The sequence below is a fragment of the Tamandua tetradactyla genome, chromosome 2, assembly GCF_023851605.1.
Source record: "Tamandua tetradactyla isolate mTamTet1 chromosome 2, mTamTet1.pri, whole genome shotgun sequence".
Lineage (NCBI taxonomy): Eukaryota > Metazoa > Chordata > Mammalia > Pilosa > Myrmecophagidae > Tamandua > Tamandua tetradactyla.
Window position 1 is genome coordinate 8,751,366 of NC_135328.1, and position 22,947 is coordinate 8,774,312.

At 43.8% G+C, this 22,947-nt stretch overlaps 1 protein-coding gene across 5 annotated transcripts in view; it reads right to left on the reverse strand.

Annotated features, from left to right (window-relative positions):
* The window catches only part of SYK (spleen associated tyrosine kinase), a 59,147-nt gene extending 38,994 nt beyond the window's left edge, over window positions 1-20,153 (reverse strand). For 2 of the 5 annotated variants that reach the window (XM_077139523.1, XM_077139516.1), the window contains exons 1-2: window positions 19,631-20,120; window positions 16,858-17,018 (exon numbers count right to left, since the gene is read on the reverse strand). In XM_077139523.1, coding sequence (XP_076995638.1) covers window positions 16,858-17,018; window positions 19,631-20,044 — 575 coding nt within the window. In that variant the 5' untranslated portion in view covers window positions 20,045-20,120. Of the gene's footprint in view, window positions 1-16,857; window positions 17,019-19,630 lie in introns of all 5 variants that reach the window. The other 3 variants (XM_077139508.1, XM_077139500.1, XM_077139497.1) reach the window with 3 other exon arrangements.
* Between the last annotated feature and the right edge of the window lie 2,794 nt (window positions 20,154-22,947).

Sequence of the window (22,947 nt, forward strand, 5' to 3'; positions counted from 1 at the left end):
GAGGAAATCTTTTGGAGAATGGGAGATTCAGAGAGAGCAGAGAATGCTGCAGCATCACGAAGCAGAGAGTCCACCAGCCAGCGACCTTTGGAGATGAAGAAGGAAAACGCCTCCCGGGAAGCTTTATGAAACTGGAAGCCAGGAGAGAAAGCTAGCAGATGACACCATGCTTGCCACGTGCCCTTCCAGCCAAGAGAGAAACTGTGACTGTATTCACCATGTGCCTTCTCACTTGAGAGAGAAACCCTGAACTTCATCAGCCTTCCTGCACCAAGGTATCTTTACCTTGATGGATGCCTTTGATTGGACATTTCTATAGACTTGTTTTAATTGGGACATTTTCTCAGTCTTAGAACTGTAAACTAGCAACTTATTAAGTTCCCCTTGTTAAAAGCCATCCTGTTTCTGGTATATTGCATTCCAGCAGCTAGCAAACTAGAACAGGCAATAAGTCCTTTATGAGACTACCGTGCCAGAGAGAGACACATTGTAACACGTCATGTAGTTTATGGTATGTCTTTTTAAGTTTAACATCAACCCCCTTAGGCTATAAGTATGATGAGGACAGGGACCAATGTCTTATTTTTCATGGTATCAGCAGCTCCCAATGCCTGGTTCAAATCTGGTTGAATGCCCAAGTATTTTATTGAATGAGGACTATTTTGGTATCCTCTTCTTTTACACAGCATGTTTCTACAACTGAAAAACAGAAAGGTACAATTCAAGTGGCATTGGTGATTTATAAGTTTGATGGCTCATTGGACAGATCTGAAGCATCATTTTTTCTTTTTATCATAATTCAGCTCTTTGGAGGGTTATCGTTAATTTCAAGGATCACTTTGAACTTGCTCTTGGATCTGTTTGGATCTCCAAGATTTGCAAGGACTTTTAGCCAAAAGCAATAAAATATTTACCTCTGGATACTAAACATCAAGAAGGTGACAATTTCATGTATTTTTTTTTCTTTTGAAAAATGTGGTATTGGTGCAGAATTTTCATCCTAAAGTACTTCATAGATGAAACAAAGGACTCATTGCATTCCATTCTGGCAGAGATGATACTGCACAGGTCATGTCATGTGCTTCTATGCTGGGACACATGGGCCATGACAGTGAGGTATTTCTGCAAGAGAGGATGAAGGCTAGTGAAGAAAGCTAAGAAAACTCAGGCCTTGCATGCACAACCTCTTCCAAAGACCAAGAGGGGCCTAGCAGTGTGTCTGCATGACCATATACTTTTGTTCAATTCGTACTTTCTTTTAGCCATACCTGAGGAAACATTGTCTTCCACTCCAACTTCCCTTGAGAGAGTTGACAGCAATCCAAAAAATGTGCATGACTTTACTAATAATGAGCTGGGAATCTAGAGGAGCGACAAAAATATCTTTTTTCCATATAGAGGAAATAATGTTACAAAATTATTGTCCAATGAAAATGCAGTTAAGCATCACACTCTCAAAATATGTAGGAAATAAAAGATGTTATACAGAGGTGTCAGGGAGTTAATTAAAAATTTATATTGCCTTCCTAAATTTTGTATGTTTAAGTTTATTGTGGTTTTTTTTTCTCTGTCTAAAAATATATTCAGTGCTGCTTCATGCAGTATTCTCTTTTCTTTGTTTTAAAGAGGGTCTCCAAATTATATATGTTTTGGGCCCAAAAAATGCTTGATTCTTCCTCTCAGGGGTATTATGGGTTGAACCGTGTTGCCAAAAAAAGATGTGGTCAAGTCATAACTCCCAGTCCTGTGAATGTGACCTTATTTGAATTAGGGTCTTTGAAGCTGTGGTGAGGTAAACTGAGGCCAAGCTGGGTTAGGGTGGGCCCTAATCTAATATGACTGGTGCTCTTGTAAGAAGAGGCACATTTGCACACAGGGACAGAAAGACACAGAGACAAGGCCATGTGAAGACAAGGCAGAGATTGGAGTGATGCATCCACAAGCCAAGAAATACCAGCAAATATCAGAAGCCAGAACAGGCAAGGAAGGATTGTCCCCTACAGGTTTCAGAGGGAGCATGGCTCTGCTGACACCGTGGTGCAGCCTTGCAGCCTCTAGAACAGTAAGAGAATACATTCCTTTTGCTTTGAGCCATCAAATTTGTGGTACTCTGTTATGGCAGCCCTAGCAAATACAGGAGAGGATATATAACTTTGGAAAAAGACTATTTCTTTCCCTTTTCTAACAAATTCATTCCTTGCTCATACCTGAACTGCGACAAACTTCTCAAAATTGCCAACTGTGCCATGACTAAGACCTTGGTGGGACAAGGTAACACTCCTCACTCCCCTTCCTTCTGCCTCTGCCCCTGGGGGCATCTAGAAGGCATAGTCCTAGCTCACACCCACAGGGGCTGGCTGGGGGTCTCTGTGCCTGGGCCACCCATCCAGACATGAACAGGGACCTGGCATGGTTAAAAGCAGAACAGTGACTCACCATCTCCACAAAAGCCCCAGACAATTGAGAGAGAGGGTCTATAAAGACTTCTTCTGTCCATCTCCTCTCTAAAGAACCCATGTACATAATATGTATTAGATGCTTACATGCATTTTTTTCACTTCAATGTACAACGTCCCTGACAATGGCTTTCATAACCCAGTTGCTACCTGAATGGGCTCAGCTGTGCTGTGTGGCCAGGAGAGGAGAGATGGAGAAGGTCGACCAGAAGCCCCTGTGCTTTCTGATATTTCGCATGGACCTGTCCCAGTGCAGTGTCTGGCATGGGGTACAGGCAGTGCTAATGGCAGTGGAGCATCTGCACAGTGCTTTTACTGCTATCTGTGGACTCCTCACAGCCCAGACCATCAGGGACACTGGCTTCTGGCCTTGAGCTTCTGTTTGTCTTATAATAACTTCCTTGGTACCTGGGTCCTCGTTTGAAAAACAAGGGATTTAGACCCATTAAGCTGTTAAAATCCCATCCAGCTCAGGTATCCTATCACTGTAGATGGATTTCACATATAATTCAAGTGGAGAGAAAACTGGACAGCACTTCCCATCCCCCCAGACATGCTCTATCTTGATGGTTAGGATTTCTAGGATAGATCTTCTGCACGTTAAATTGCATCACAGGAGATTTATGATCTAATGCAGGTCTTGTAATTTTTGAAATACGCTGCCTTTCTCTAAATGTTTTCTCAGACTGTTAGATCAAAGGGATTTCTGATGGCCATAATGCTGAGTGTTTTGGGAAATTCTTTCTTTAACCATTTAAGCCACTTTTTATATACCTTGTTTTCAGTGTAATGTTCTCAGACTGAAATGGTGGTATCTGAATGTTGAAAATATCATATTTTTAATAAAAATGAATTCATTAAAATAATTTCTGGGATTTTGTTTGCCCTTACGGGTAAAATCCTATTAATTCTTTCACAATGTGCAATGCAAAAGTAAACTGTCAATCTACTCTGTGGAATAAATATTCTTTATTTAAATTTGTTACTTAAAAATAGAAAAAGCCAAATGTGAATGCCTTTATGCCAAGAACAGTGAATCTCACTCTATAGATCCACAACCACAGAGTAAAGATAACCACACCGTTTGCAAACTGATAAGAGAAGAGGAAGAGAGGGGCACTTCCGGGCATTCTCACCTGCAGAGGAAAGACTCCACGGTCAGCCGAACACCTATGCTGTGGAGAGCGAAAGGGTTTCCATTGAAGAATGATGCTCTGATATATGTGACTGGTGAATCCAAGTATATTTCATGACTGCTACAGGAGAAAGGCTTCACAGATGCTGACTTTCTGTACCAGGTGTTTATTACAGTATGTAATGCTCAATAACCCTAAGAGATATGTATATTCGTTAAACATTATAGAAAAGGAAAGGAAGAAAAAGAGACCACTAAGTAACATGCTCAATGACAAATGCTGGGTAGAAGGCTGGAGCCAGCATTTGATACCTGACAGCCTGAGAGCAAAGACCTATACCATGCCATTCCCTACTCAAAGATGAATCCTACAAAGCACAGAGTATGTTTCTATGTATTTCTATGTTTACCGCTGTATCCAGCACCTATACATCAATGACAATTTAGGAGGAGACAGAGATACATTAAAAAATCCACACATCACCATAGACTCATAGGGAACCACACACTACCCTAGTGTTGTAACATTTCAGGAATCAAAACAGTGATGTAATTCACTGACTTAGGCAACATATTCTTTGAGCATCTTCTAAGTCCTGGCCACAGGTCTGCCTACTCAGGTGCCTACCCCAATTAAAGCACAGCTAGGTGGCAGAGATAAAGTGATTTTGATACAAAAATGCCCTGTGACTGAATTATCAATGAAATACAAGGAAGTCCTTGGGAAGTAATTGAGAGAAAGAATCAGAGTAAAGTGAAAATGACTCTGTTCCTAGGCATAATAGGAAATACAGATCTAGAATCTTGAAAATAAAGAATTTGAATCAGGCTTGCGGTTCACAGAACCTATACAGTGAATGAAGAAAGGTATACATATACCAGACTGACTGGGGAAGTTCAAGAGTAACCCCCTGCCAAATGGTTCATCAAAAATCCACGCACTCAAGGCAAGAATGTGCAATGGCACCACTCTCCAAATGCACCTTCCAGTTTTAAACACTTCAAGATGATTTCTCACCACCTGTGCCACTTGTAAAAGTCATCTGGGCACTCAGGGCACTTGTCCTTCTCTGTAAGATGAGCAAGGAGAGTGGGTTGGATTTGTGAGACTCCACTGCCCCCTCCACCCTTGACATTCCAAGATGAAAGAAAATACCTACTCTGACTAGGTTTTGTGACATATACACAAAGAGCATATTGATGGCTCCAAGGCAATGCAACTGGTCAATTTCTAATATTCTTTTTACCTGTTCCCTAACACCTCTCCTACATTTAGCCTCCTAAAATAAAATACAACCTAAAGGGGTAAGCTTCCTTCGTAGCTCTGTAGTATACCTCCAAATGACTAAGGGAGGAGAAATAATAAAAGGATGGGGAGGAAGAAAGGCAGTGATTGGTGTCCCATTGCTTCTCTTATCCCACCCAAGCAATGATGGCAGGAAAGACTTACTTCTAATTTGGGCAGCAAGAATGCATGTTTTCCCAAGAGAGGGGTCTTGTGTCATTGGACTACAGAGAAAATCAGTGATTCCAATAAGAACTCCTGTATTTTCCCATTGGCCTATTGTTGTTATTCCCTAAATGAGAACCACCGGTCATTTAGTATCATGCAGCTGGATCTCACTTGGTCTTTATTCCCCATATTCATTCATGACTCAGACAGAACTTATGTTTCTTCACCTCCTTCAAAGTGCTAGACTTTGCACATGGCACATTTCCATGCATTAACTTATTTTAAATCAAGTTAATAGAGCCTATCATTAGGAATCACAGAAATTAGGTCTATTTCTAGAACTATGAGCTTCATAGTTTCTGTCTAAAAAAAATTTTTATTGACAAATTTTCACACACATGCAGTCCATACATGTTGTACAATCAATGCCTCACAACATCATCTCATAGTTGTGTGTTCATTAGTATGATCATTTTTAGAACATTTGCATCACTTCAAAAAAAGAAAAAGGAAAAAACTCGTATTTCCCATACCACTTACCTCTGCCTCTCATTGACCCTAGTATTGCAGTCTACCCATTTTTTTAACCCTTATCCCCCATATTATTCATTTATTTTTTTATCCTTATTTTTTTTACTCATCTGTCCACACCCTGGACACAAGGAGTATCAGACACAAGGTTTTCATAATCACACAGTCACAATGTAAACATTGTATCATTATACAATTGTCTTAAAAAATCAAGGCTACTGGAACACAATTTCAGGTACTTTCCTCCAGCCACTCCAGTACACCCTAAACTAAAAAGAGATATCCATATAATGCATAAGAATAACCTCCAGGATAACCTCTCGACTCTGTTTGAAATCTCTCAGCCACTGAAACTTTATTTTGTCTCATTTTTCTCTCCCCCCTTTTGGTCAAGAAGGCTTTCTCAATCCCATGGTGCCAGGTCCCAGCTCATCCCGAGAATTCTATCCCACATTAGCAGGGATATTTATACTCCTGGGAGTCATGTTCCATGTCAGGATCATGACAGTGAGTTCACCTGGCAAGTTGGCTTAGAGAAAAAGGCCACATCTGAGCAACAAAAGAGGTTCTCTGGGGGTGTGACTCTTAGGCATAATTTTAAGTATGCTTAGCTTCTCATTTGCAGGAATAAGTTTCATAGTCACAAACATATCAAGGACTCAGCCTCTTGATTTGGTTGTTCCCACTACTTGCAAGAATATCAGAAATTCTCCACATGGGGAAGTTGAATATTTCCTCCTTTCTCCCCAGGATCCAAGGGGACTGTCATGGTCAGGTTCGTGTGTCAACTTGGTTAGGTGGTGGTGCCCAGTTGTCTGGTCAGGCAAGTGCTGGCCTGTCTGTTGCAATGAAGTCTATTTCATGGACTTAAATCATGATCACGTTGGCTGCATCCACAGCTGGTTGCATTTGTAACCAGCTAAGGGGAGTGTCTTCTGTAATGAGTGATGCTTAATCTGATCACTGGAAGGCTTTTAAGGAGGATTCAGAAGAGATGGTTCTTCTGCTTCAGTCAGTGGGCCTCTCTTGACCCTTCTTGCCAGCTTCACAGCCTACCCTATGAATTTTGGATTCTTCCATTCCCACAGCTGTCCAGCCAGCCTCTCCTGAGAGTTCATTGAGAACCATCATTGGAGCTGCCAGCTTGCAGCCTGCCCTACAGACCTTGGACCCTTACATCCCCATGGCTGCCAAGCTAGCCTCTCCTGAGAGTTGGGTGAGGACCTTCATTGGAGATGCCAGCATGCAGCCTGCCCTACCCACAGACCTTGGACTCTACATTGCTATGGTTATATGAGACAATTTTATAAATTTTATATTTATAGATATCTCCTACAGATTCTATTTCTCTAGAGAACCCTAGCTAATACAGCTTGGTACCAGAAATTGGGTGGTTCTTAAGAAACAGAATCTTAAAAATGGGTTTTTACAATTGGTTTTATACTCTGACTGGAATCAAAGGTATTAAGGATTCTGTTTCCCATAATCAGAATGATACTGCCAAGCCAAGTTGAGGTGGCAAAAGAGATAGTCAAAATACCACCACTGGATTCTTCTAATGCTTTGCTTATATGAAGCCAGGCTCTGAGGGATAACGTTTTTGACACCTTTACAGAGTTTTGTGGAAATAGGAGGTATAAAGATGTTGGCTGGTTGTTGTTAGATATGCTGTATACATTAATGAGCAAAAGGGATGAGTTGAAGGCTTCAAATGAGGAGCTTACTTGCCATATGACAGATGTAAATGTTTCTATGACTGCCCTGTAGGAAAATCTTATTTCCTATAGTCACAGATTTAAGATCTCTGAAAATCAGACTCAGAGTCTCAATTTTAGAGTAGGAACTTTACAAAATAAACTGAAATCTCAATCTTGCATGGTGTCCCCTGTTAAAATTGAGGGCATTGATTGGAAAGGAGTAGGACCCTGAGAAATGGGATGGTGACATACGGATTGATAATGATGTTAGTGGAGAGGTTAAAACCCAAGATCATGCTGAGTCTTTTCAACATAACTCTGTCATAGTCTGCCCTGAGGACATAGCTGCCCCACCTCCAGCCTGCACTGAGGAGTTGGCCACCCAACCTCCACCTGAAAGGATTAACCCTAGAGTGATTAATCCTGTTTCACCAGATGAAACTGCAAACAAATGCCCTGAAGCAATTGGCTTGGACGTTACTTGAGGTTGATATAACTGCCCTGGTATAATGTAGATATGGGGATCCAACGGCTTAGAGAGACTGGAATGTTAGAGTGGATTTACCATGGAGAGTCTGCTCACACAGCCCAGGAATGTCCGGAGGATGCACCTTTTGCCAGAACTGTGAGAAATAAATTTGTGAGATTAGCTCCATCATCCCTGAAGAGCTCTTTAGTTGCCCTTCTCCATAGGTCAGATATTACAGTGGGAACTGCTGTCACTGAGCTGGAATCCTTAAATACAATGGGGATAATCAGATCCTGAGTTGGCAGAAGCCAGGTGGAAGCACTTAATTGCCAAAGACAAGGTGGACATGGCTATGATAATGGACAGCAGACTCAAAGCAGGAGTCAAAATAATGACTCACAGAAACTTGTGTCATTGCCTAGTAGACCATGGAATACATGGACACAAAGTAGATGGGTAGTCTATTAAATTCTTGTTTTAGCTGTATAAGTGAAAATGTTCTAGGTCAAGTGAACAGAAATCTATCCTGAATTACAAAAACAGAGAGTCATGGCCCCTTAATCAATTTCCATACTTGAGAGTTTACAAACCCAGAGCCCCTTGAATGAAGGGGAGGCCAGGTCCCTATGGGGGAGAAACCTGTTACACTGCCACAAATTTATACTATTAATCTTCCTCCAAGCCTTCCCCAAGGAGACTGATGGCCATTTACCAGGGTAACTGTGCACTGGGGAAAAGGAAATGAGCAGATATTTTGGGGATTATTAGACACTCGTTCAGAAGTGACATTAATTCCAGGGGACACAAAGCATCACTCTGGTCCACCAGTCAGAGTGGAGGCTTATGGAGGCCAGGTGATCGATGGAGTTTTAACTTAGGCCTGTCTCACAGTGGGTCCAGTGGGCACCAGGGTCCATTCTGTAGTTATTTCCCCAGTTCCAACATGCAAAATTCGAATAGACATACTGAGCAACTGGCAGAACTCCCACATTGGCTCTCTAACTCATGGAGTGGGGGCTATTATGGCAGGAAAGGCCAAATGGAAGCCACTAGAACTGCCCCTACCTAGCAAAATAGTAAATCAGAAGCAATATCGGATTCCTGGAGGGATTGCAAAGATTACTGCCACTCTTAAGGACTTGAAGGATGCAGGGGTGCTGATTCCCACCACATCCCCATTCAACTCTCCTATTTGGCCTGTGCAGAGAACAGATGGGTTTTGGAGGATGACAGTGGATTATTGTAAGCTCAACCAGGTGGTAACTCCAATTGCAACTGCCATTCTGGATGTGATATCATTGCTTGAGCAAATCAAGACATCTCCTGGTACCTGGTATGCAGCTATTGATCTGGCAAATGGTTTTTCTCAATAGCTGTTAGTAAGGACCACCAGAAACAGTTTGCTCTCAGCTGGCAAGGTCAGCAATATACTTTCACTGTTCTACTTCAGGGGTATATCAACTCTCCAGCCCTATGTCATAATCTTGTCTGCAGGAACCTTGATCATTTTTCCCTCCCATAAGACATCACATGGGTCCATTATATTGATGTTTTCATGTTGATTTTACCTAGTGAGCAAGAAGCAACTATTCTAGACTTACTGGTAAGGCATTTGCATGTCAGAGGATGGGAGATAAGTTCATCCTCTTAGACAGGGGCCTTCCACCTCAGTGAACTTTCTAGATGTCCCATGGTGTTGGGCATGTCGAAATATCTCTTCTAAGGTGAAGGATAAGTTGCTGGACCTGGCCCCTCCTGTTCTGGCCCCTCCTATGACCAAAAAGAGCCATAACACCTAGTTACTCTCTTTGATTTGGTGACAACATATTCCTTATTTGGGTGTGCTACTCTGGCCCATTTAGCAAGTGACCAGAAAAACAGCTAATTTTGAGTGGGGACCTGAACAAGAGGAGGCTCTGCGACAAGCCCAGGCTGCTGGACAAGCTGTTTTGCCATTTGGACTATATGATCCAGCAGATCCAATGGTGCTGGAAGTGGCACTGGCAAAAAAAAAAAAAAAAAACAGATGCTGCCTGGAGCTTTGGCAGGCCCCTATAGGAGAATCACAATGCAGACCTTAGGCTTTTGGAGCAAACCCTTACCATCTGCTGCAGATAACTACTTTTCTTTTGAGAAACAGCTTTTGGCCTACTACTGGGCCTTAGTAGAGACTGAATGCTAAACCATGGTCCACCAAGTTACCATGAGACCTGAGTTGCCTATCATGAGCTAGGTGTTGTCTGACCCACCAAGCCATAAAGTTGGGTGTGCACAGCAGCACTCCATCATAAAAGGGAAATGGTATATACAAAATAGGGCCAGAGCAGGTCCTGAAGGCACAAGTAAGTTACATGAGGAAGTGGCTCAAATGCTCATAGTCTGCACTCTTGCCACATTACCTTCTCTTTTCCAGACCAGAGCTAGGGCCTCTTGGGGAGTTCTGTACAGCAAATTGACTGAGAAAGAGAAAACTTGCACCAGTTTACAGATGTTTCTGCATGGTATGCAGGTATCATGCAAAAGTGGACAGCTGTAGCACTACAACCCCTTTCTTGGATGTCCCTGAAGGACAGTGGTGAGGGGAAATCATCCCAGTGGGCAGAACTTCAAGCAGTGCACCCGGTTGTTCATTTTGCTTGGAAGGAGAACTGGCCAGAGGTGTGCCTGTACATTGACTCATGGGTTGTTGCTAATGGTTTGGCTGGATGATCAGGGACTTGGAAAGAGTATGATTGGAAAATAGTTGACAAAGAGTTCTGGGGAAAAGGTATGTGGCTAGACCTTTTTGAGTGGGCTAAAAACATGAAGATATTTGTGTCCAATGTGAATGCACACCAGAGGGTGACTTCAGCAGAGGGAGGTTTTAATAACTGAGTGGATAAGATGACCTATTCTGTGGATACCAGTCAGCCTCTTTCCCCAGCAACTCCTCTTATTGCCCAATGGGCTTATGAATAAACTGGTCATGATGGTAGGGATGGAGGTTATGCATGGGCTCAGCAACATGGACGTCTACTCAGCAAGGTTGACCTGGCTATAGCCACTGCTGAGTGCCCAATCTGCCAGCAGCAGAGACCCACACTCAACCCCCAATATGGCACCATTCCCTGAGGTGGGCAGCTAGCTACATGGTGGCAGGTTGATTATATTGGACCACTCCCTTCATGGAAGGGGCAGTGATTTGTTCTAACTGGAACAGAACCATATTTTGGACATGGGTTTGCTTTCCCTGCACACAATGCTTCTGCCAAAATCAGCATCTGTGGACTTACAGAATGCCTTATCCATCGTCATGGTATTCCACAAAGCATTGCTTCTGATCAAGGAATCCATTTCATAGCAAATGAAGTACAGGAATGGGCATTTGCTCATGGAACTCTATGGTCTTAGCATGTTCCCCATAATCCAGAGGCAACTAGATTGATAGAATGGTGGAATCACCTTCTGAAAACTCAATTACAGTGCCAACTAGGTGATGATATCTTGCAGGTCTGGGGTGATTCTCTCCAGGAGGCTGTGTGTGCTCTGAATCAGTATTCACTGTATGGTGCTGGCTCTCCCATAGCCAGGATCCATGGGTCCAGGAACCAAGGGGTGGAAATGGGAGTGGGACCACTCACTATTACCCTTAGTGAGTCGCTAGGAAAATTTTTGCTTCCTTTCCTTGCAACCTTGAGCTCTGCTGGTCTACAGGTTTTAGTTCCAGAAGGCAAAGTTCTTTACAGGAGAAAGTGACTGCCACCTGGTCACTTTGGACTACTCATACCTCTGGATCAACAAGCCAAGAGGGAGTTACTTTACTGGCTGGGGTGGCTGACTCTGACTATCAGGGGGAAATATGACTGCAATTACACAATGGAGGTAAAGAAGAGTTTTCCTGGAATGTAGGAGATCCCCTAGGGCATCTCTTAGTTCTGCCATGCCCTGTGATTCAAATCAATGGAAAACTGCAACAACCCAATCCAGGCAGGACTATCAATGGCTCTGAAACTTCAGGAATGAATGTCTGGGTCATGCCACCAGGCAAAGAAACACAGCCAACTGAAGTGTTTGCTGAAGGTAAAGGGAACATGGAATGGGTAGTGGAAGAAGGTAGTGATAAATATGCACAACAACCATGTGATCAGTTACAGAAATAAGGACTGTAATGCTCTTTGTTCATGTTATAGTATTTAAGTTGTAAAATATCAAGTTTAACAGTGAATATTACCCAAGGAATTGCACCCTGTTCTGGAGAAATTTATTGTATTTCCAGTTGTATGTGGGGCAGCTGAGTATCTGTTAGGTGAGGAAAAAAATGTGTCGTTTTCTATTTAGAGATTAACTATGGTTTAAGGTGATGTGTATAGCTGCCAAGTTGACAAGGGGTGGACTGTCATGGTCAGGTTCATGCATCAATTTGGCCAGGTGATGGTGCCTGGCTGTCTGGTTTGGCAAGCACTGGCCTGTCTGTTGCACTGAGGACATTTCATGGACTTAAATCATGATCACGTTGGCGCATCCACAGCTGATTGCATTTGTAATCAGCTAAGGGGAGTGTCTTCTGCAATGAGTGATGCTTAATCTGATCACTGGAAGGCTTTTAAGGAGGATTTAGAAGAGAGAGTCACTCTTCCTGCTTCAGCCAGAGAGCCTCTCCTGTGGTGTTCCACCAAACCCTTCAATGGAGTTGTCAGCATCACAGCCTGCTCTATGGATTTTGGACTCTTCCATCCCCACAGCTGTCCAGCCAGCCTCTCCTTAGAGTTTGTTGAGAACCTTCTTCAGAGCTGCCAGCCTGCAGCCTGCACTACAGACCTTGGACCCTTGCATCCTCATGGTTGCCCAGCCAGCCTCTCCTGAGGGTTTGTTAAGGACCTTCACTGGAGTTACCAGTTTGCAGCCTGTTCCACAGACTTTGGACTCTACATTCCCACAGTTATGTGAGACACTTTTATAAATTTTATATTTATGGCTATCTCCTGCTGATTCTGTTTCTCTAGAGAACCCTAGCTAATACAGGGACTTTAGAAATATTTCCTTATTCACTGCCCAGATTACTCTGGGACACATGGGGCATCACATTAACCTGGACAAACCAACAAGATCTTACACCCTTTTCAAGATTTCATGTACTTATGATGTTCAACTAAACTGACCATACATGTTAAATTAGGTAATGTGCTACCCAAAATACAAATTTTGCACCAAATAAACATCTCTCCTTTTGGTCTCACTCAGAAGTTGAAGTTTTAAAATAAGAACAATATCATCCTTTACCCTGTATTCTGATTTACCCCAGTCCTATCCAGATCAGCTTCATTCTTATCTCTAGTCAAAATCTAATCCCTTTTTCAACTTTTTGAATAGTTCCTGTATGGGGTACTGCTGATTTTCATAGCTTCAGAGCTCTAACTCTGAGTCTCAGGGTCAAATAATTCAGGGAACAACTATTTGTAGGTTATTAATGTCTTTCCAGACACTGCAGGGAGATGCAAGGTAAGGGAGGTACAGCTCCGGACTTCTGCCATGTACAGACCTGAGACAGCTGGGGAATGGGCTACAAGGCAAGGGTAAGGAGAGCAGTGAGCGCAAGTGGAAGGTGACACCAAACAGTAGCCAGGCAGTCCAGCGTAGAGAACCAGTGAGTGATGGGCATGAAGGAGTCCAAATGTCAACATCCAGCAGTGAAAACCAAGCAGAAAAACGGGGTTGAGCACCTAGAACCACAAATCTCTGGCAATTCCTTGCCTATGATTATTTGCCCTCTGAGACTCGGTTCAGACAAACCTTTTCCCTTAGCTTGAGTCCAGAGCCCTATCCACATAGCTGCCCCCACCATGGTATCATCATGGTAATGGTATCATCATTATTTGTTTATTTACCTGCCCCCACCATGAGGCTATAAACTCTTTCCCAGGAAAGTGTCCAGTCATCTTTATATCCCAGGAACTAGAAAACAAGAGTTATTGAATAAACCTTTGATTAATTCATTGGTTGGATGCTATCAAACTAGGGTCACTGGGTCCCCCAGGTAAAGGGGAAAAACAAACCACAGCAGTGATCTGTTTGTTGGTGAGAGGGCTGGGGTGAAGATGGTTCATGAAGTATGGAACCTTGTGCTGCAGTCCAGTCCCCAGAATTCAGCCTCCCACCTGGCTATAATGTGCATGGCGAAAAACGAGACAGAGATGAACTACTGTTCCCACAGGTCATCTAGTGTTCCCAGGCACAGAAGAGAAGGGTGTGTCCACACAGAAATGACCTGGACACCTTGACCCGGCTCCAGCATGATGGTACAGGGCTTCACAGAGGAAGTGTGGCACCCTGCACCAGGCTCTGCTCCCCACCTCCTGCCACCACCAGCAGCACACACACCTGCACATGTCACTTCTTCTTCTCACCATCATTAAAAGCATTTCCTATGCTCAGCCATGAGAAGGTGAAGGTCCTGATATCACCATAAAAAAATAAAAAATCAACACTGCACTTTGGTTCAAATGTACATGAATGTGCAAATCAGGGTCTCCAAATGCGCCTGTTCCCCTGGCTCTCTACAGTCTATCTGCTACACAGCAGGCAGATGCATCCCAGTGAATATCAGACCTGGTCTAACCTTCCCAAAGACTAAGCCAAAGTAAAGTCAGCACCACGCTTTTGTGCTCCCCACAGCCTAGCCCTCATCCCCACCCCTTCCCCTCTCTCACTTTGCACCAGGCACAGTGTCCTCCTGGTCAATTCATTACCTCCTGGTAATGGGAAGCCCAAGGGCTAATGCTGGAGAAAGAAGACCATGGAGGACTGGAGAGAGGAAAAGCCAAACCAACCTCTCCTATGTGCCTACTGCATACCAAGCACTGCGCTCCGTGCTTTGTAGCCACTTGTGTGTTTTCTGCAATTTTCAATTGTGTTCTCCGCAATTCTCAGAAAAATGATGGTGCATGACCATCACTCATCTCAGACCTGGAGAAGAAGCTGCACGAGCCTTGGGGAGGCTCTACCATTTGCATAAGGTTGCTCAACAGGTGACAGGGCTTATTTTAAATTTTGATGGTGGAAACATTTATGACATAACATTTCTCATTTTAACCACATTCAAGTATCCTGCAGTGCTAATTACATTCACAATGTTGAGCTACCATTCCCAACATCTAGGACCAAAACTTTTCCATTGCTCCCAAAGAGAAACTCTGTGCCCCGTGAGAGCTTGGGTTCTGAAGCTGGGTCTCCCTGACCCCACATTTGTACTCTTACTATTTGTCAGTCACCATAGGACCTAGCATTGGGAAATAGGCATGAATAAAGGGTACTGCCCACCCATTATTCAAAAGACAACTGCTGAGACTCTGCCATGTGCATGGGGGCAGGGGTGAGGAAGGTGGGCTACACAGAGCAGAGAACGCCTTCTGCATCCAGGAAAGGGAGATATTAGATGGCTACAGTGTAAGGTGGACCAAGAACCCAGCCCCAGGTGAACAGCCAGGGGACTAGGGGGAAATGCAGAAGCCCAGGCCTCTCCCACAGTAGGTTCCCCCTGCACTTTCTTAACTCTGACACCACCTGAATTTGAAATGCACCATGAGATTTTAGTCTGTGCAAGGCAGGGAGGAAACAAAGGAACGTTTGTCAAACAAGAGTTAAACGCAGGCTTCCTGAGTTCTGCACAGGGTTTATCATCATTCCTTTGGGAGGATGGTGACAGCAGGACTGAGGCCGACAAAGGACGCAGCCCTGTTTTCAGGAATAGACAACTGTGAATAGGAATCACAGTTGCCTCATGACTGCAGCTTTTCCCCACACAGCATAAAAGCTGGCATCTTAGCCAGTGAAGAAGAGTCAGGAGGGCTTAGTCATTTTACCAGATTATGCTATTTTGGGTTGACTTCACAAGCCAAGAAGCTACATAAGCGATCCCATGACAATTGTGTCAGGAATTATTGCTGAGAAAATGTTACAAGTCCAGACCTTAGGGAAAATGAGCTGATAGGTGTCTGCACTAAGGAAAACATCTCTTTATTTCTCTTGAGTGGAAAAACTCTCGGCCCTGCCATCACAGTATCCCATGAAACCATCATTCCCATCACTGCTTTCTGTCAGCCTGCATGAATTTATTATTTTCAAGATCATTAGTTAAAAAGAGTATTGTGCATGCGATCTTTTTTTTTTTCTTTTGTAAAGAGGTATGTGGTAATAAGGCTGAGGAGAGTTCTTTAAATAGATGAATACTCAGAAAAAAACGTCTATTTCTAGGAAAATTTGAACAGTCAGCTGGATATTAATCAACATGCTTGAGCATGCGACGCCACAGTTGCTGTTTCTAGTTAAGTCTCCTAGGCTAAGCTACAAAGAAACAAAGTTTTAATCTGTGACATTCAAGAAGCACCTATGGAGACATCAAATGGCAATCAGCAAATGCAGGAGAGTGCTGCGGTGTGGCTGTGTGGTTTTCGGTCAGAGAACCTCTGGGGAACGGGCTGAAGTCACTGGCAAGAGCACAACCCCTTATCTTTTCTTGACCACTCAGTTGGCCTGTATCTCCAAGACTGACTAATATTTAAATTTTTGTTGAACCACTAAACATAACAAAGAACGGAATTTAGCTACCTGGTCTTAAATTTTGAACGCACAAGGCCAAAGTTCACAATCCTGCTTCTAATCAAACAGCTGTGCTTACTATGCATTTAAGCCACTCTCAGCAAATATTCCTTATTACCTACCCTGTTAGCACTTGAGTTCCAAGTAAAAGTAGAAACAAAGACTATGGGGGAAATCAGAATGAACAAATGTGATACTTTTATTTTAGTTGCATAGCCACCAAAATTGCTATGCATCCTACATTTGTCCTTAAAAGTGAAATATGTGGCTGAATAATATTTTCTTGAAGCATTATCTCCCTGAATGCCCAAAATGAGTCTTTGCTTTAGGGTCAGATGGGGCAAAATCCACGCAGGGGGAATTACAAGCAAGAGCTTCAATTCACAAAGTCTTCATAACCGGCCACCACGGGTGTAGTCAGATGGTAATGCGTGAACCCTTTGCCAGGTCATCTGGAGTTTAGTAATGCAGAAGCTGAATTGCCCCCAGTTATCAAAGCAGGTCTGGCAGTAGGACGTGTGGGGATTAAAGACAATACTTACAAAAATTTTCCATTTGTCTTTGATCCTATCAGGACAATTTGCTCAGATTCAGTCCGGGAGATATTTCCATGGAACCAGGGCATTTTCTCATGGGCAGTGGTAGCAATCAGCTTCTCCAACTGTGGCTTCTGACTGATAATGGCTTGCTCCAAAGCTTGGCCCTGCCAGGAGAAGGGATGTGGAAAGCAAGGGAGCCAGCCATCAGAGTGCATGATAACAAGTAAAGATATTTAAAAAGATGCAGAAATCATGTCTAATTTATCAAGTCATGAGCCTCAACATGGTAGAACAGGATTAAGTTTTCTTTCTTTCTGTTTCATTTTAATCCATTCATTCAATGAATAAAACCAATAGGTTCTTTATATATTATTTAAGGACTTTCATATGTCAGTAACAGAATAAATTTTAGAATGAAAAGTATGGTCTTTTGAAAACCTAACATGGCTTTAGAAACTGTCTGATTATATCCATGAGGTCTAGAGAAAGAGCCTTCAGCCCTAGGGGCTTCAGCTCAGCTTGTCATTTAATAACAATAAAGGAGCCCGGGAAGGGAGTAGACACACAGAGAGGTGTGTACAATAAAGGAGACGTGCGCTTTCCCATCTGCTTCTTTAAGGCTTTGCTCCAAGCACCCATGCAACCTGCAACCTGCAAATGCAGGGAATGTGACCACAGAAAATCAAGCTTGACAATGTACAAATAATAATGTGGAAAAAAAAAAGTGGGAAAATGGGTTGAAAGCTAGGTGAATCGATTTCCTCCTTTTTGTTTGTGGGAGAGAAATAGATACTCTTTATAATAATAAAAGGGGAACTGAAAAGGGATTATTTGGAGTTATAAAGAGAACCAGTGGATGTAAGAATAAAAATGTAACCAAATGAACTAGGAGATGGAAGGGAGAAGGATAGATGGAAAGGAGTGTAAGGATGGCAATTTTATCATGCTTCACAGCTGGGAACAGAACCCAAACCAGCAATAGGTTACATACCAGACAAGCATCTAAAACAAAGGGAGTACAGGAACAAAGCAAAAGGGTATGAAATGCCACCCAACCATCTCAAAGAACGAATCACTGAAGCGTGCGATGGCACAGATGCATTGCCAGTGCCTCATGCCATGAGAGCAAAGCCACTCTGAAAGTCGAGATGCTGTGTAATTCCATTTATATGAAATTCTGGAAAAGTCAAAACTATAAAGACAGAAAACAGATGAGTGGGTGCCAGAGGCAGGGTTGGGGGAGGGGACGGATAGTGCTTGATGGGGTAATGGACTGTTAATATCTTAACTGAGGTTGGGGTTACATGATACTACGTATTTACCAAAAATCACAGAGCTGTATACCTCAAAGGAATGATTTTTCCTGTATGTAAATTATATCTCAATAAGTGCAATTTATCTGAATTTTTAAAAAGGTATAAGGATGGTCTAAGATATATCCAATAAATACTAATGAGAAATTCAGGGCCCATCATATCAAAATTCATTTGAAAGTTTGCATATAAGACAAAAAATACGAAAGGTCTAAAAAGAGTTACTGCATATAATGTTCAAAAGTCTAAACTGTCATAACTCTGTACGTATCAAATAACACAGCAAAAGTTAACACTGAGCATGCATCCAGGGCATGCAAGAAAATACTGCTGAACACTTAAGTATGAGCAGGAGCCTGTTGATCAAACTTGTTGGCTCATGATACCTGGCACTATTAAGAATGTGGTAGGAATGTAAAACGTCAAAAGCTCTGTGACCTTTCTGGATAGCAACTTGTCAATATACGTCAAATTGAAACTCACATCCTTGGATTTGGTAAAGCCAACCTGTCTGAGTTTATCCCGCAGAGAGATTGCTTAAAAGCCAAGTACTGGAATGAATTATGTAACTGGGATCACTCATGTCCTCAGGTTGACCCACATAGGTGTGGGAGTGGACCCAGTGCAGGTAAGAGCTCACCAAAATGTTACTGCAGCTAAGGTGTGCTCCAATTGAATGAGGTTGGGTCTTAAGCTGGACTGCTGGAGTCCTTTATTAGCAGGAGAAATTCAGACATAGTGAGACAATGCCACCGGGATGAGCTGGAAGCTGGAAGAGAAAGGAGAGGACACTGCCACGTGATGGGGAGGCCCAGGACCATTCGCCAGCACCAGGCTACCAAGTCTGGGAGGAGAAAGCAGCCTTCTAGCCAACGCCTTGGACTTCTGGCCTCTGAAAGCCTGAGCCAGTAAACGCCTATTGTTTAAGCCTTGCAAACCAAGACAGACAGGTATAAAATATCTTAGGGCAGCATTATTTGTAAACAACAAGAGCCTCTATCGACAGGTACTGGCTAAATAAACGATGGTACACATTTGCGGGGAACAGACGGCCAGAAAAGGGGTGATGCGGTTAGGTGTGAGCTGGCGTGGACAGCTCTGCAAGAGAAATGATGATGCTACAAAATTCAGCGCCCATCGACATGTGTAGTATGACCTTTGCATGATACATAAAAAGCAAGGGATACCTCTGAAAGTTTCTCCAGAAGGGATAAGCTAGCACGGGGTAACCACGGTTTCCTTTGGTGGAGAAACCCTCAGCACTGCCCTTAAAAGGCTTACCCTCTTCACCGGGCTGGAGAAAAGGAAAGACTGTCTTAGAGCAAGTCAATTTCTAACCGAAGTTGACTAAGGAGAAGGTTGTGGGTTCAGACCCCGCGCATGGCTGTCCAGGTAAGCTGGGACGACTGCGGGCCATGCCACAGCAAGCGGGCCCCAAGCGGCAGGACCGGCTCCAAGCTCACCTGCAGATTCCACGTCTGCTTCACGTATTCCCGGATGAGGTTCTCCTTCAGGTCCTCAAAGGGCCCGGTCTTGGGCTGCACCCCGGCCGGCCGGTTGCAAGGCTTCTTGAGGAGGCAGATGAGGCCGTCGCACTCCTGGGAGTGGTAGAGGCAGAGCTCGGCGGGGCTGGCGTGCGTCCTGCCGCCCGCGATGGCGTAGCTGCCGTTCAGCTCGCGCTCGATGGTGTAGTGGTGAGCCTTCCTGCTGAACGCCACCGACAGCGCAAACCCGCCCAGGTAGTTGCGGCTCTGGCGCAGCAGGTACAGCCCGTCGCTCATGCCCCCCTGCACCAGGTAATCCTCGGCCTCCTCCCGCGTGATGTTGCCGAAAAAGAAGGGCAGTTGGCCCGCGGCGTCGGACGCGCTGCTGGCCATGACCGCCACCTCCCGGCCCGCAGCTCCGGAGTGAGCGCGCACAGGGGCGTCCACCTGGGGAAAACAGAGGCGAGAAAAGCGTTGGTCAGCGAGGACACCATCTGCCGCCTTTAAAACCGGAGGCAAATCCTCCCAGTTCAGAACAGAATCTCTTTCCTCTTTCAACTCGGTGGCACAGCCCCAGCACGCTAACTTCATTATTTTAGTTTCCAAATAACCCGCCACCCCCACCCCCTGAACATTTAACCTAAAAAGAAAGCAGTTCACAAAAGTCACCAAATCAATTATTTTTTTTTTTTGGTGGGGGTAGACAATTCTTAAGAAAGAGACACGCTGAAAAGAGAAGTATTATTGCAAAACAGGGTTGACCAGCAGCTGCCCTGATGGTGGGCAGACGGCTGTACAGCCCAAGCGTGAATTTAAACCAGTTACTTCTCTTGAGATTTAGGACAGGCAGCAAAGCGAAGCAGCCAGACCCTGTGCTGGGCATCTGCCACTTCCCATCCGAATCGACATTAAAGAAAAAGTGTAGCTTCCACAACTGACGATGGTGCTGCTATGGAAAAAATGTTCACAAAGGCACATTTAAACTCCACAAGGGATGTCTTCTTCAGAAGAGAAAAGGGGAGGCTCTTGTATTTTTCATAGGGAAAGTGTTTTCTCTCCATTGTGAATATGTAAAACAGGACACATATTGTTAGTCCAAAAAGTAGCCAGAGAAGTGTGTATTTTAACCAAAAGGGGTTGTTATCAATAGATAATTATCTAGATAACTCCACCAGTTCCTAGAGAAACCTCATGTTTTCATGCTACACACACATAAGATGACGCAAAAACAGCCTTTCAATGTGAGTTAATTACACGTGGTTGTAAAACATAAGAACACCTGCCTCATAGAAGTATTAGAATTTTCTCTAGGCAATATCATCAAATAATGCCTCTGGGTGAGCCCCAAATAAAATAGAGGATTTAATTATACTTGACAGTACAAGGAAATGATTTTCTTGCTGAGCTTCTCATTAAACCATCAACGACTAATTTCTCTTTGGCCAACAAGTTTCTAAAAATTCACCTTTCAGCAAGATTTGTTTTCAAAGAAGAATCCATATTTGTTCTAAAATATAAGAATGCTATTGACAAAAAAAGTATATATATATACTTTTTTGTCAATATATGTATGTATATATATATATATATATATATATATATATATATATATAGAGAGAGAGAGAGAGAGAGAGAGAGAGAGAGAGAGAGAGAGAGAGAGAGAGAGAGATGTCCTTGGAAAAATAGTGAATTGGTGTATCTTTTGGAAGGAAAGGTTACCCCTTTTTTTTCCTCTCAAGCAAATCTGTCCATGAGGCTTTTGTTGCTGGTTGGATCCCCACCCTCCTCTTAAATAGCAAATGCTCTAAACTCTCCTTTCTCAAGCTCTATTCTTTTCTTGCAGAAGGTTTTCCTAGGGTCTCAACTATCAGTACTGCTAGGTGACCCCCACCTGCATTTCTAACCTTCCTCTACCTCCCTCCCCCTGACCTCATTACCCTCTAGGCCAGCACTTCTCAAGCTTGTCAAACTTCCAGGAGTGTAAATCACTCAGGGATTCTGACAGTGCATGGGCCTGCAACCCTGCAGCTCCAATAAATGCCAGGAGAGGCTAATGTTAAGCCATTGACCAACGGGGCCAAGCCCACTACCTGCTGCCTCCCAGCTCTGCCTAGCTGGTCCAGGTGGTGGCCACAGCAGCAGCCCAGCTGCCCTAGCTAAAGCCTCAGAGTCGTTCCAGCGTTGCTGGCTTTTCTCATGCTCACTCCAATGGGTTAGAGCTATATGTGCCCCAGAAAAACCTGTTCTTAAACTTAATCCATTCCTGTGGGTGTGAACCCACTGTAAGTAGGACCTTTTGGTGAGGTTACTTTAGTCAGTGTGGCCCACCTTAATCAGCATGGGTTTTAATCCTATTACCAGAGTCCTATATAAGTGGAATGAAATTCAGAAAGACAGAGAGAATGCCATGGGAGCAAGGAGCTGAAGGGCAACACAACCTAGAAAAGAAGGGAGAGGCAGGAGACGCCACCATATGCATTGCCATGTGACAGAGGAGCTCAGATCAAGGATCACTGGTGGCTGGCTCCAGAATGCCAGCCTTCAGAAAGAAAGCATGGCCTTCATGATGCCTTGATTTGGACTTTTCCTAGCATGGAATGTGTGAGCCAATAAAATTGCCATGTTTAAGTCAAGCTGTTGCATGGTATTTGCTTGAGCAGCCAAGGAAACAAAAACATCACCTTCCAACATTCTATCCCCTTTTCCCCCAAGTGGTGCTGGTATAAACTCTTTAATCTCATGTTGATTGTCACGCCCAACCTAAGCCACATCTTTTCCAGGCTGCACTGCTGTAAGCACCACGGTCTGCTGTCCCCTCACCTATTCCTCCTCCTTCATGTGTGTGTATCAACACAGTTCCTGCCACCTCCTGCTCTCGATACACAGGCCCTCCAGTGACTTTCCCTTGGCCCCCAAATGTTGCCCAAACCCTCCAGCATGCCTTCATCCCTCCCTGCCTCTTTGTTGTATGTCTAAGACATCCCATGCAGAGACCACAGAGAACCACCACGTCTTTGCTCAAAGCCCTCTCTTTGCTTGTGTGCCCCCTACCACTCTGAACCCCTCCTTGTGGACTTAACTCTAATGCCATCCCTGCTATATCACTGTCCCTGACTGGCTTGCCTTTCTGTATGCTTTCAAAGCACTCTTTACCTAGCTACAGTTCACCATTAGCTTCAACTAACAGGGTGAAGCTGGAAGAACAGCATTTTCCACAAACTGTCAACAAATCACCTGGGAAGGTTTGAAACTGTATGTACCCCAGAGGAGACTGAGAGAAAAGACACAGAAGCTGA